Source organism: Cornus florida, unplaced genomic scaffold (assembly GCF_030987335.1).
Source record: "Cornus florida cultivar Cherokee Brave unplaced genomic scaffold, ASM3098733v1 CherokeeBrave_3.0.0_Hap2_Chr07, whole genome shotgun sequence".
Taxonomy (NCBI): Eukaryota; Viridiplantae; Streptophyta; class Magnoliopsida; order Cornales; family Cornaceae; genus Cornus; species Cornus florida.
In genome coordinates, this window is record NW_026775577.1 from 42,865,735 (window position 1) to 42,881,109 (window position 15,375).

Genomic DNA, 15,375 nt, shown 5'->3' on the forward strand with positions numbered 1-15,375 from the left:
GATTGTACGCCTTCTCGATGTCCAGCTTGCACAAAACACTCGGACTCCCACTACTCAATCTGGAGTCCACACATTCACTAGCAATAAGAACTGAATCCAAAATCTGACGACCTCCCACAAAAGCATTCTGAGAGTCAGAAATGACACCATCCAAGACCTTCCTCAACCTAGAGGTCAGGACTTTAGCAATCAACTTGTAAAGGCACCCCACCAAGCTAATAGGGCGAAAATCCCTAACATCAAATGCCCCTCCCTTTTTCGGAATGAGAGCAATAAACGTGGCATTTAAGCTTTTCTCAAAAGAGCGCTAAGCATGGAAAGCGTGAAAAGTGCCTATCACCTCCTCACGAACCACCTCCCAGCACTCTGAAAGAAATCTCAATAGAAAAACCATCTGGACTTAGGGCTTTATCCCTGTTACAGCTCTTTAACGCGGACAAAACTTCCTCTTCAGAAAACGGCTCCTCCAGAACAGAGCTCTCCTCACCCGATAAAGAATCAAACTGAAGCCTTGCGAGCAAAGGTCTCCAACCAGTAGATTATGTAAACAACATCGAATAGTAATCTGCAATACCCTTGCAAATCTCCTCCTCCTTACAAAACACCTCCCCATCCACTTGGATTCTCCCAATGTGATTGCCCCTTCTATGAGCCTTGGCAAGTCTATGATTTTTTTTTTTTTTGTGTGTTATTATACCCTTCCTTGAGCCACAAAGCTCTAGACTTTTGCCTCCCTGAAATCTCTTCCATGACAGCAAGCTCCGCCTGACACTCCACTCTCCTAAGTCTTAAGGAGTCCAACAAAAAGCCCCGACCCTCCATCCGATCAATATCAGCAATATCTGAAAAAACCCGTTTCTTTCGCCAAACCAGATTACCGAAAACCTCTTTATTCCAAACTTTAAGATCGTTCTTCAACAGACGCAGCTTACTTGCGAGAGAATGACCAGGGGAGCCACTCACACTATACCCCTCCCACCAGGATCGAACTCGCTCCAGAAATCCCTCAGCTCGAAGCCATATATTCTCAAATCTAAAAGGGGATCTTCTTCTACGCAACCCACCACAATCCAACATCAACGGAACATGATCAGAATCTCTTCCCATGCAAATAGTAACTCCCTTGCTACTAAAATCACAAAGCCGAGAGGAGCCAAGCCCGTAATCACTGCCTTCACCTTGACAATCAAGCTTCGGCTCTCCCTCAAAAACCGGGGACAAACATTTAGAAACCGAATCCACCACTCCCTTTTTCAACCCCAAACACCTTCGTGACTCCCCACAAGGATGAGAGGAAGAGGGAGAAGAAGGGTGAAAAGGAGAGAGCCCATGCAAATAGATTGACTTACCCGGATTATAGTCAACCTGCATACTCGGAACCCATTTCTACTTCTCCTTCCTTGTCCATCTTCTACGAAAAGATGAAGAAACACCTTCTTCTTTAATCGGTGTCCCTGCACATGGCCCTTAGATCGTCGTCCTCCTCTGGAGCCTTCAGAAATCACGCTGGACGGCTTAGCAACATTGCCATCCACAACATTAGACAGGGCCCAAATCTATTGCCCAACATTGGCCTAGAAACGGCGTTAAAAGAACTCGGTCCGCCCTTCAATCCACAGCCCTGTTTAGCAGGCCCAAATGCAACAATTTCTCTCGGCTGGGTCGTCTCACCTTTAACCTTTCCACTTGAAGAACAGTCCAAATCCGAAGGCATAGCCCTCGTGCCAAACTTGCCAAACAAAGGCCCACACGGGGAAGGGACACTTACTCCCAAAGCCCTATCCTTCGGCCTATCATTAGCCCATCTCCACAAGAGTGCATCATAGCCTCCAAAGCCTAGAAATTTGAATTGGAGTTGGAACCAGCTGTATTCCACTTAAAACGGCCGATCCCTGTGCGCCATCCATGCGTATGGACAGCAAGGCTCCTCCTTCCACGGGCTTGATTCGCGTGAAAACCACCACGTTGTCTTCCTTGATCCCACATCTGCAAGAACGCTGGACGGCCAATCTCGGTGAAAGCTCCACTCGTCTGAGTTTCCTGGAAACCCACATGCCGGCGACGATCATTCACACCCGACGAACCTTCTTTTCTCTTCTGAGTGAAAATCCGTTGAAAACATTCCGAATTGCGAATCCAGAGGGCATCCGTTCACTCCTTCGGTCTCTGAAGCTCTGCTAATCCCTTCTTTCCCATAGATTCCCATCTTAACCATTCGGTCTCCTTGAGCAAGTGCGAGCCATCCCCTCCTTCTAAACTATCCGTCGTCGGCACAAGTTCCAGAGGCTTCTCTTCCCACACAAATAAACCCACCACACAAATCTCTGACCGTCATGGACAGGGTATGATTCCAGAGATAAAGAGGGAGACCATAAAGTGTCACAATCTTCAGCCCCTTTCCTTTCAACACCTTAGAACACGCTACCCTGAAACTCCAATTGTCCACCCGTAAGTGGCCGTCCCCTAATCACGGTGCCCCTCTTTGAGCACCTGTGGAGCTTCCGTCGAAGAGGGAAAGCGAAACAGCAGCAAGGAGTCCGGCAGAGGAGAAACCACAACTCCGGAGGAAACCTTCCAAACACGAGACGCCCAAGCCGCGATTTGAGCCCTATCACCCACTTCCTTATCAAACTTGCCCACCAAACACGAACGAAGGTCCTCTCTTCTCCTTCCAACCGAGTCGTCATCCAGAAAAATCGAAGGCCCTCTATACGTGTTTGCAGATCTCGCAGTCCCACCTTGAAACAGACAAGGCAACCTAGCAACTTCCAAGAACGAACGCATAAAAAAGGCGATGAAAACAGAAAACACAAACTTCAAACCCAACAGAGAAAGAGAAAACACGAAAAAAGAAAAGTGACAGAGGATTTCACCGGAGTTTATGATTCCGGTGACTGGTCGGAGTAGTAGACTCTGGCCGCATCTCTTCCACAGCAAGCTTTCTCCATCCGGTCAGCAATCAATGAAGAGGGCTATGACAAGCTTGTTTGCCATTATAATTATAAAGCCTTGAGCCAAAGAAATTTGATTATCTTGGGAATTATCTGGGTTGATCCTTGGGATACACCTGATGCTTCTTATTATCTCCTCATTACTAGATTCTATGAATTATTAGTGCCACTTTGGCAGAAAATGGTTTTGGGGGGCAGGAAAGTTGAGATGAGTATCATGGCATTGCTTGAGAGAGCACTTTTCTTCTCCAGATTAACTTTATATATCTCTGTTCACCAATCTAGAAAGTTTGCGTCATTGTCTTGCTCCAAGCTCCATCAATCATACAATTTAGAAAGGTATGTGGCCTAAAAGTTGATTCAAGAAGTCCCTAATTGACCTTGACAAATCGGTAAAGTTGCTCTACTATCAATTAGGAAATCATTTAAAACTAATTAATAATATTTTGAATATATTTAGGAAATTCAAAATTAAAAATAATTTAATTGGGTATGGATTTGGAAACTTTATTTTTGGTAAGAATTCCTGGATTTTGTGTTTTGGTAAGAAATAATTTAATTTAATTATTTTTTTTTTTCTGGAAGTTCGGCAACAATATAAGTTGTGAATTTATGTCTCTTCAAGTTATAAATACAATAATTGAAATCTTGTGAATCGTGATAAGCTTTATGTTTCAAGAAATTAGAGTCCATAAACTTTCCAATGATATATTATATGTGACTAATTTTGAATCCATTTGACCCCTCAATGAAACATTTAAAGTCAGACTATCTGTAGTCAGATTTGGCAGAAAAATTCGATTGATGAACTTCGCTGGAGTTGCTTCGATTGATCGAAATACTAATCAAACATTGCTGGAGTTGTTTCGTTCAATCAAAATTTCCCTTTGATTGATCAAACGGACACACGGAGTGTAGGAAAAATGCGTTAATAAGTTTGAAAAGGTTTCCAAACTTTCCAAAACTTTCCTAATCTATTTATAGTCACTCCAACACTATAGCAATGTGTTCTAGGATTCTCTAAACATAAGAGACGCAACTACTCGATTATGAGCGAGATTGTGAGCTTTATTTTTTCAATCACAAGTGAGATTCTCCATATAAATATTGTGTGACTGAGTTCTAAAGTAAGGAGCTTCACTGAATACTTGTATATTAATCAAACACATTGTATTCACATCAAACAAAGGATTGGATGTGACTTGTCATTGGAGATAAAAGTATGGGTTGAAGGGCGGATCGTGTGAGGAGTGTTTTTTAGTTTATTGGTAGCAACAAGAGCTTGGGTGGGAGCTTCTGGCACAAGACTGAGTTTGTGATAAGCTGGGGATCTTTGGTTTATAGACTAGTTAACCTACTTGTAAGAGTACATATATGAGTTTGGGTCAATTTAAATACTTTTTTTCTTTTTTCTTTATAAGTAATATTCCTATTAAAGAGCGCTCAAAAAGGGCATGCATCCTGAAAACAACTACAGAAGGACCAACAAGGGCCTCTATACCCTCCACATATCCACAAAATCCATTATATCCATCTCAGATTTACAATTCCAACCCTGTACCCAAAAATAAGGAATTAAGAACAGAGAACTTAAGCACCCATATTGGAACCTCCTCTCTAAATTAAAGGATCACCTGTTCTGCTCCCGCCACAAGTCCCACCGTAAACAAAGGGGCGTCACCCTCCAAGAAGTTCGGACTTGCCTCCTCACAAAACAATCTCTCCAAGCCTCTACCATCTTCTCTGGGGACTTCAACATGACCCAATGGACACTGAAAAGGGCAAGAATCATGGTTAAGCTATCCCTGGCCTTGGAAGTGCAAGAGAAGGTGATTAACTGACTACTCACTTGTCCTACAACTTGAATTGGCAATAATTAGACGTCTTCTCCTCAGATTATCAATCGTCAAGATCCTCCCCAATACCACTGTCCATTAAAAAAAAGCCACCTTAAGAGGTGTCTTGCTGCGCCATACTGCCTTCTAATGAAAAGAAGGCCCGTGCGCATCCGCCAACCTTTGATAAATGGAACACACTGCAAATATTCCCTGATTGGAGCCTATCCAACACCACTCATCAAGCCCCATCCCACCCCACTGTTAGAGAGTGAGTGAGTTTTATATATTTTTATTTTTCATATTTATTAAGTGTAGTGTTGTATTTTCCGTGTTTTTAGTTAGGGCCTGCAAATGTTGTTTGTTGTATTTCTCTCTTGAAATTCTTTGTCACTTCTGTCACACTCAAGTAAGCTTGTTTCAGTTGGCAGTTTGTCTCAATTTTAAATTATAGATTCCATTACGAATGCACTTGGCTGGATTGTAGATTACTCACATCTGATCACCATTTTCTAAATTGTGGTGATATTATTCAGCTTTTTTGGTACTTTACTGATGCAGGATAAGCTAAGAAGCATTGAATCTCAACTGAATGAATCCCGTCACTCTAGTGAGGGTAGGTTGATGATGGGCTCTGAATCAAAGCATGTAGCTCAGTCAATTCCCAAGGCGGCAGGGGATGGCTTGGATTCTGCTGTAGTTACCAAGAAACTTGAAGAAGAACTCATAAAACGTGATGCACTTATTGAGGTCTGTTATTTTTGACAACTCTATATGTCTGGGGGTGCATTTTAAATGCTTGTTGGTGATGGTAAATTGCTATTGCATATATCTTTGACATCTTTTTTCTCTATCCATTCACTTACTTGAACATGGAAAATTCCTCAAAATTTGTCTATCTCCAAGTTTAGTAAGCATTGTAGTTCTCTGTAATTGGTGCGAGCTTAATGAAAAAAATATATATTTGTACCTGTTCGACAGGAGGAAGAATTCTGCATGTGGGATCTAAAACATGCTTTTATTTGCCTACATGCTAAGCAACTGAGAAATAAATTGTTATAGAGAAAACATGTCTAAATTAAGGATGTTTCGATTGTACTAGTTGATGATGATATAAGGAAAGGAGAAGGCCGTGATTGTGTTATTATAGATTGTCAAAAAGAAAGGTGGTATAGAGTCATATAACCAAGTTGAGTTGAGTTGATTTTTTTCTTCCTTAATGTCCTGGGTTAGGATTTTTACCACATTTGGCATAACTTCTATATTTTCTGGTTCTTTTTGAATTTCCACCAAATAAAGCTTTCAGATATGTATTTTTAATCGCCGGTGTTTTTAACTCATATTGACTCTTGAAACAGGTTGATCTGGTCAATTCTAGTACTTATAAAAAAAGATCTGGTCAATTCTTGGGGTCATATTTCCACGACTCCAAGTTGAGTTGAGTTTTTTTCATTCTTTAGTATCCATGTATACAATTCCTTACTAGAGTTTGATGTAAAAACCATTACTCAGTGTTGGACCTGCCTATGAAGGATATTAGAACGGTTGGAGTGAATATAGAACTAACTTTTCACAATTTTTTTTTTTTTTGCACAAAATGATTGCTGTCAGATTCAAACCTGTATTCTCATGCTTGGCAGCCAAGCTTTTACACTTTCACCATTCAATGACCCATTTTACTGGGTTTTGACATATATTTTCAAGTTCTTTCTGATGTAGCATTGTCTAGCAGATCTAGCTTTTGACCACTTATTTTTAGACTTTCTTGATATGCTTTAAATGTGCACTGCGTGAAATGAGGGGTGCGTGTATAGTTATATTTGTTTGTTTGTGTGGGCAATGCTTCTTGCACTGAAAATGTTCAAGTCATTGTCAATTTAGGCCACGCTGCTTTAGTTTTTATCACTATTAGTATTACTGCTATTGCTAGTTAACACCCCCAACTTAATTTGCACAATTACTCCTGAAATTATGAAATGCAAGTTGTGTTCCTCGTTCTTTTAGATTGTCTTGGATTTCATTATGGTGATGAATTTTTCTAAATCTTTGCATTTTAATTAATTATTACCAAAGCAGATGTAATGCTTTTTTGGGTTTTTGTAACATATACCTGAACACAAATTTCATCATCCCAATCATTAAATTGAGGAAAGTGGAAATAATTTAGCAAAAATGAACAACTATCATTCTTATAACTCTGCTTCCTAGGGCATCATGAAAACGTTCTCAACTTCGCAACCTATTAGGTAGTGTTGCTTTGTTTTGTGACTTTTGTCTGCCTCATTCCTAATTTGAGGCATATTGGAGAATATTATTATAGGAATGGCCCCTAAAATCACTCCCATTAGTGATTTAAGGGTTTTAATCATAACTGTAATAATATTATCCAACAAGGCAAAACTTTCACTTTTAGTTGTAGGGAAAGTTTAATAAAGCAAAAAGTTAAGTGTAATGAGTTTTAGACCAAGGGTTGTAGCCCACTGTTATCTCCTCGACCTCTGAAAGTGGATGGTTGAGGGTTCAAGTTCCTATAGAGGCAAACGTGGGTTTGTGTGTTATTTGCAAGGACAAAAAAAGAAAAAAAGAAAAAAAGTGTAATAAGATTTAGATTGTTTGACAGACGAGAACATGTAGATGATGACAATGAAGTGTAATCAGGGATCTACTCTTTTCCCTTCCCCTTTTTTTGCACCTGTTAGATAAGCACTGGCTCTAAGAGGTTAAGATGTCCGGGAATTGGACAAATTTACATATCAAGTTTTCATATCCTTTGTTACATGCAGTGTTCTCTCACGTAGAGAGATAGACAGACAGATAGAATTGTTAGGTCAATAGGACTTAATTTGGCTAACTTTGGTAGTTAGTTGATTTACCTCTATCCAAAGGCAGAATGGAGATTTCACTTATCAAAAAAAAATTCAAGTAATTGCTACTTTCAGAATTGTGGACTCACCAAATTAGGTTTCATATCATGCATTCATATGGTTTAGCATACTAGAGTTTTCAATTTGCTTGTTTTGATCTATAAAAATGTTTTTTAAATGCATTAAATTGATCGAAAGGTCGCTCGAAGCTCGCTGGACTAAGTTTGGTCTATTGAACCTATGTCATGGTCAGTGAAAGTCAGTGGGAAGGAATTGCTAGATTTTGGTTATTTCATTCATCATCCATGCATATAGATGGTGAGTTACTTATTGAACATGCATATCCTAGAGCATTAGGGACTTCAACAACAAACAGGATCCACACAACAATTAAGGATTTGGTGAGTAGTCATGGAGATTGAAGAACGTATCATGTGAGGAACGGAATCATTACTTGATAGGAGAAGAGTTCGAGGATGAAGTCTGGCTTGAGTATGGGTTAGAGGTAACTAGGTGATTCTGGGGTTAGAATCCAAGATCTAGGTTTGTAATCCTTTTCTCAAATTTTGTGTGTATAGGCTAAATAACATTTATTTTTTTTGATAAGTAAGAATTAAATAAAAAGGCGTTCAAATGGGGAATGCGTCCCTTATACAAAAGTGGAACCCGGGTCTAAGGCCCCAAAGAATCCAAAAAAATGATTAAATCATCGGAAGAGGAGCAAGAATTCCTCTTCACATAACTGAAAAGAGAGCGAATAATATGAAGTTTCAGCGTCGCCGTGGACGACTTCTTCCTTTCGAACATTCTGCTATTCCTCTCCTTCCAAATGCACCACCATACACAATGAGGAACAATTCTCCAATAATTGCGTACACCACTTCTCACATGACATCCTCTCCAAGCATGAATCAAATCCTTAGAAGAACGTGGCATTACCCAAAGCATGCCAAACAAACCAAGCATAAGATTCCAATAGTGGTACGCCACGGGGCAATGCATGAGGATATGATCAACTGACTCACCATCTTGTTTGCACAGGCAACACCAATTAACAAAACAGTTACCTCTCTTCCTCAAATTGTCAATCGTCAGGATCTTAGCCCATACAGCAGACTATACAAAGAATGCCACTCTAGTTCACGGAAAGTCAAGGCTATCATAGTTAGATAGACATAGGAACATGGATCGAACTTCGAAACGACCATGGGAAGAGGGGATCCATGTCAGATCGTCACTACCTTTGCCAATTGCCTCCTGCTGATACAACATATCTAAAAGAACACATACCTCGTTCATCTCCCAATCCTAAAAAGAATGCTGAAAGTACACGTCCCACGTAATCCCACTATTATCAAGCCGATAACAGTTAGCTATGTAGGCATGTCTATCAACTGCAATGCTGTATAATCTGGGAAATGTACGAGATAAAGGCTGGCCACCACACCAAAGATCCTCCCAAAAAACGAACACATCTGCTATCACGAACTTTGAATCTGATGTGAGAAGAGAAGACATCCCATCCCTTCCGAATGGATTTCCACACCCCCGACTCCTCCCACAAGAGAAATCAGACGGGTAGAACAATTGCCACTCTCTTCCCCAAACCGACATGAAACTAGCCTTCGCCAAGGGCGATGTCTTTCCCTCCCGTATCTCCACAACCATTTACCCAGGAGAGCTTGATTAAAGGGAACCAATCTCTTGATACCTAGACCGCCCAACTTCATGGGCTTGCAAACTTGCTCCCATCAGATAAGGTGATACTTAAACTCTTCGCCCCAAAGGAAATCCCTTTGTATTTTTTCAATCTTATCAGCAACAGAGCATGGAATTTGGAACATAGACAAAAAATATATGGGTAGGCTCGATAAAGTGCTCTTTATAAGAGTAGCTTTCCCCCCCTTAGACAAATATTGCTTCTTCCATCTTGCCAATCTCTTCGCATACCTGTCAATCACAGGGTCCCAACTCCCCACTCTCCAAGAGGAAACCCCTAGGGGCAAACCTAATTAAGGAATAGAAAAAGAGCTCACCCTACACCCAAGGGCTGCAGCAAAGGAGGAAATATCCTGAACATCCCCAACCGGGACAAGCTCGCTCTTAGCCATGTTGACCTTCAGCCCAGAAACCGCTGAAAACAGGCCAGGATGCATCTCAAGTATCTAAGTTGAGACACATCAGCATCACAAAAAACCAGGGTGTCGTCCACAAAAAGTAAATGAGAGATCTTCAACTGATGGACTAGATCTCTACCCACCCAAAGCCCTTTATGAGACCGAGATCCTTTGCCCTCCTCCTAAGTCTGCTCAAACCCTCCATTACAATTAGAAAAAGGAAAGACGACAAGGGATCTCCTTGTCTTAAACCCCGGGTACACCCAAAGAAACCAGCAGGAGACCTGTTCATAAGAACAAAGAACATGACAGACGAAAGACATGTCTCTATCCATTTCCTCCATCTACTTCCAAACCTCATTCTCTGTAGCAAATATAGCAGGAAATTCCAGTTCACATGATCATAAGCTTTTTCAATGTCAAGTTTGCATAAGACTTTGGGGACACCACTTCTCAATCTGGAATCCACACATTCGCCTGCAATAAGAACTAAATCTAGTATTTGCCGTCCTCCGACAAAAGTATTCTGGGAATCCGAAATAATAACATTTATAAAGATCTTTTTATTTAATCATTAGTTATGGTCAAATGTGTTGTGGTCAAATGTGTTGATATTGATTGTATAGTAAAGGAAGTATAAATGATTCTCAAAAAGGAAGAAGCGGAAGAAATTAATAAATTTATGGATAATTTCAGTACTTTAGAGAATCAATCAAAAATTTATTGATTCCATTTGCACTCAATAAAGTTGGATTTGAGATATCAGTGGATTATTAACCAAGAATGTTGCCTTTTCTTGTAAAGCTTATGTCCCCTAATATTAATTCTCTTGTGACGCTTGGAAATGCAATTTTTTCTTTATCTATATATTTCCGAATCTACCTTTCCCATTCTTTATAGAAGCAGAAAATTTCTTGCTCCCTTCAGTTATTATTATACAGTTCTTTTATTGTAAGACATTAGTATGCTTCTTTTGCAGAGGTTGCACGAGGAAAATGAGAAACTGTTTGATAGATTGACCGAGAAAGCGAATTTAAATGGATCACCGCAGGTTGTTTTATTTATCTATATAGTTATTTTTTCGTTTTATTCGAATAATTCTATATTTTATTGTCATGACGGACAATGTTCCGTGGTGTCAGGTGTGATTGATTCTGAAAATGTCAATACTTAATTTTTTATGTCCATGACATTTGATTTTTTGCTTATCTTTGTTAATGGTATTCTAGATGTTATTGGCTTATGTTCACTTACGAAATCCTATATGTTATTGTCAGTGTTCACTGTTCTTTGAAACATTTAAATAGTTGAAAGTGGATGTTCTGGATATTCAAATTTCTTTTTTAAATTGTCCCACAATAGTTGGCCTCAAATACAAAGTGCTGTAACTTCCTCAATTACCTTTTATAGTAAAATGTGTATGCATTAACTAATGTGGAGTGTTGATTTTGGAGATATTTACTTTCTTTCTTGGATAATTGCATTTTATTGTTGGAGACCTAAAAGATTTTGATTTTCTTCATGGACAAACAAATTGGGACAGAGGGAGTATTTAACTGGTCTTTCAAGGGTCATAAGAACAGAAAAAACAGGTATTTGGGCTGCAATTTTCCCTGAAACAGCCATTATTTTGATTCAATTCATTCAAAGAAGAACATCAAATGATTCTGTCCAAAACTTGTGACAGGTCCAGTGTGTTGGTTTTATAGGAAGCTTTTGGTGATTATTTTTGGGATTTTGTAGTGGAGTAAAGAAGATATTTTGATATAAATGGAAAGATTACCATATAATGTCATCAGATAGTGACACTTATCAGATATGTGGTCTATGAAAATAATATTGAGATTGGGTTAATCTTCAAACTATGGTGACATAGACAGCAAAATTGAATTAAAGACGTACACCAAACATTATTAGTCAAAACAATGACGTTTTAGATAAATGGAAAAATTATTTTGAAGGATTATCAAATGAGACTATGAGAGTATCCTAGATAAAAAGTTATATCTTTTTGCCGGAATAATTTCTAATTCATTTAATTTTATGATGAAAAGAATTATATTAGTTACTTATAAAAATAAAAAACAAAAAAAACCCACATTAGGCATTATTTTTTAAACACTGATTGTCTCAAGTAGCTGAAAAAATTAGTGCCTCTCTTTGAAGGATGAATGGATTTTGCTCCTCCACATGGTTGTAATTGGGTTACTTGGGTTTGCTTTTTCATATCGGTTTCCTGAAATTGTGTTATTAATAATTTTTTTTTTCTATCTATTTATATATCTGCTTAATAATTGGTTGATGGATGTGGTTTTCTACGATTATTATTTTTTCCTCATAGAGTTGCCTTGCCTAGAAAGCATGGACACTCCTCTCTAGGGGTGCCATGTTGGTGTCGGACACGTGCATGATACAGCCGGACACGTGTCCAACATAGCTCCGTGTTTCCCGGATTTTGTTTTTTATTTTTTATTTTTTATTGGGACACGGATGAGGACACATTTGGGACAATGGGGTAGTTTTGCAATTATATTATATATTTTAAGAAACGTGATCGAATGCAATTTTAATACATAATATAAGTAAATAGAATGATAATTAAGTTAATAAAATGATAATTAAAGTTTTAAAAAACAAAAAAACAGCACCTATCCAGCCCCAAGCCACATATTAGTGATTTCATAATCATATTGTGGTCAAATTAGTAAAAATTACTTATCAAAAATAAAATGAGCAAAAATTATTATTATTAAGTATTTTTTTTTGTATTTATAATATTGTATTACATTATTATTCTATTGTTACAACCTGCGTATCCGTATCAATGTCCTATTGTTTTTTTTGAGATTGGCCGATCACCAGGTCCGTATTGTATCGTACCTGTGCCTCGTGTCCATATCATGCTTCATAGTGCCTTGCTATATGGTCATTAGGTGGATTTTGTTTTGGTGTTTGCGCTTCTTCTTTGCAACTAACAGGTTCCAGATTACTCATTTGGTTCCCCTCTTTTTTTCAGGTGTCAAGTCCATCACCCAAAGGTCTTGTTAGTGCTCAGGCTCGGGATCTGGGGAGGTACTCTTTCTTGTCCATTCAAGAATGTTCATAGTGCTTATTTTTTTTTATTTTTTATCTTTTCTTTTCTACTGTTGTCATGTACTTTCATGTTTCTTTTTGAATTGTAATCCTTTTTGTGCTTTATTTTTCTGTTAAATTAATGAACAGGAATGATACCAATAGTAAAGGACATTCTATGGATGTTGTCCCTTTGCCGTTGGCCACAGACAAGACTGAAGGCACTGTTGCTCTGGTAAAGTCAAGTACTGAGAAGGTGAAGACGACCCCAGCAGGAGAATATCTTACTGCTGCCCTGAATGACTTTGATCCTGAGCAATATGACAGTCTTGCCACAATTTCTGATGGAGCAAACAAGCTTCTGATGCTGGTATGCTTAGTGATCTTTCATATTTACCGTCTGAAATGGAAACCTGTTACCATCTCATCAAGAACATGCTGTTTAGCTAGAAGCTGCATCATGTTGCCTCATTGTGCTATCCGCTTTCAGTTTCCTTTCTTAACCAGTTAAATTGCCCTTTTAAAATTTATTGCCTTCCAGATTGAGACTGTCTTTGAAAATTCATAATGAAAGTCTTTCAAGACTTAAAATCGACTACTTCCAATTCTTTTAATGTTTGCTAACAACACAATTTGAGAAATGTGGAAGTTTGTAAGAATAGAAATCATATTGATGTTAAACAGTTCATTTAAATTTTCAAAAATTGTTCTCCTGACAGAAAATTTTGCAAATGCTGAAATGACGAGGAAGGATTCATGTCATCAACCCCAAGCGGTTGTAATATAAGACTTGGCTGAATTTTCTACTAATATAAGTTTAAAAATCTGATCAAGGGTATTTATTAAAGGTCTGCTTTTGTGAAAGTGGTTTTGTTAAAAATAAGCAGTTATGTTTAAACCATCAATAGTGTTGCGACTTTCTTGGTGTTAAGTAATGGATACTGTATAACTTATTGCAGCTAAGAAGCTATGCTACGATCGAACTGGGTCTCTCTCATATTTTGGCAACGCGTACATAACATTTTTCAGTTTCTTCTTGTCATAAAACATTGTTATTATTTCTATATTTATGCTCAACTGACACTCTCATTGATGGCTGACACTTGATGGGTACCTTGTTGCAGCTTTGATTTCTTTGTATTTATGATGATTGATGACAATGCATTGGAAAATCTGAAATAGAAATGACCATATTTGTTACTGTTGCTGTGACTTGAAATGTAATGTATAGAATAGCCAGGATATTTGTTTTGTGTCATTTTTGGTAAATCTAATTATTATTTTTACTTATGAGAACTGTGTGCTTGCAATATTGAAGGTTTTGGCTGCAGTCATTAAAGCAGGTGCTTCTCGTGAGCATGAGATTCTTGCTGAAATAAGAGATGCTGTTTTTTCTTTTATCCGTAAAATGGAGCCGAAGAGGGTAATGGACACTATGCTTGTTTCTCGTGTTAGGATTTTGTATATAAGATCGTTGCTTGCTAGATCACCAGAGCTGCAATCTATCAAGGTAATGAAGCATAGCTGCCATATAGCTAACCTTTTTGTAATATTTTGTTGAGAATAATTGTCATCACCCGTGCTATTTGTAAAGTTAATGTCTGATTTTTCTAATTTTAGGTTTCTCCTGTTGAGCGCTTTCTAGAGAAGGCTAATACTACTGGACGCAGCAGAAGCTCCAGTCGGGGTAGCAGCCCTGGAAGATCTCCTCTGCGTTATGATTCCAGCATGAGGAATTCTTTTGTTGATGAGCACATTCAAGGCTTTAAAGTAAACATAAAGCCCGAAAAGAAGTCAAAATTATCGTCAGTTGTTCTGAAGATACGTGGAATTGATCAGGTGGATACTAAAATAACCCTTCTTTAGTGTTGTTGGCATTTACTTTTTCTGTGTTTTCGGGGAGAAGGAGAGGGGGAGCTATATAATACACCATGGCCATGATAATATACTGAAAACTGGCCCTTTGAATTGCCTGAGGCTGAAAATCAACCGTATTGTTCATGAATAGATCTGGCCGACTTGATACTTAGTCATTTATTTAGTTAATGATCCTAAGGTCGAGCGTAATTTGATGCTCGTTTAATATGCAAGCCAAGCTCAATAGGGCAATGCTCAGCTTGCGAGCATAATCACCAATCCATCATGGATGCTGCCTTGTGATCTGTATTTTTATTTTTTATTTTATTTTATACACACACACACACACACACCTTATGCTGAAAGCTTGAGGTGCCTTGTGTTGGAGCATCTAAGAAAAAATCAGTTGCCAAACTTCGGCAACTTCACAGTTGATGTTTTTCAATCTTTTGACGATGAGTGGCATTAGGAGCACCACTCCAATTTTGGCTTTTGTGTTATTGCTGTTGTGCAAATTATCCTCTTGTAATCTCATTACTAATAGAAGTTCTTGTGTGTGCTGTAACATACCAGTTTCTTGGAGAATTTTGTTGAACAAAACTTCTGCAACTTTTGTAATAATTTCTAATTTTGACTAGAAATTTTCAAAAGTTAGTCAGAGTTAGTTGATTACCTCCTA

General features: G+C 38.4%; 1 protein-coding gene across 1 annotated transcript in view; it reads left to right on the plus strand.

The window, feature by feature from the left end:
• Positions 1-15,375, plus strand: part of LOC132267116 (kinesin-like protein KIN-14B) — a 51,282-nt gene that overhangs the window by 22,650 nt on the left and 13,257 nt on the right. Inside the window, exons 13-18 of the mRNA XM_059768171.1 lie at positions 5,348-5,536; positions 10,747-10,818; positions 12,784-12,839; positions 12,990-13,209; positions 14,158-14,349; positions 14,460-14,678. Of these exons, the coding sequence (XP_059624154.1) occupies positions 5,348-5,536; positions 10,747-10,818; positions 12,784-12,839; positions 12,990-13,209; positions 14,158-14,349; positions 14,460-14,678 (948 nt within the window). The remainder of the gene's footprint in view (positions 1-5,347; positions 5,537-10,746; positions 10,819-12,783; positions 12,840-12,989; positions 13,210-14,157; positions 14,350-14,459; positions 14,679-15,375) is intronic.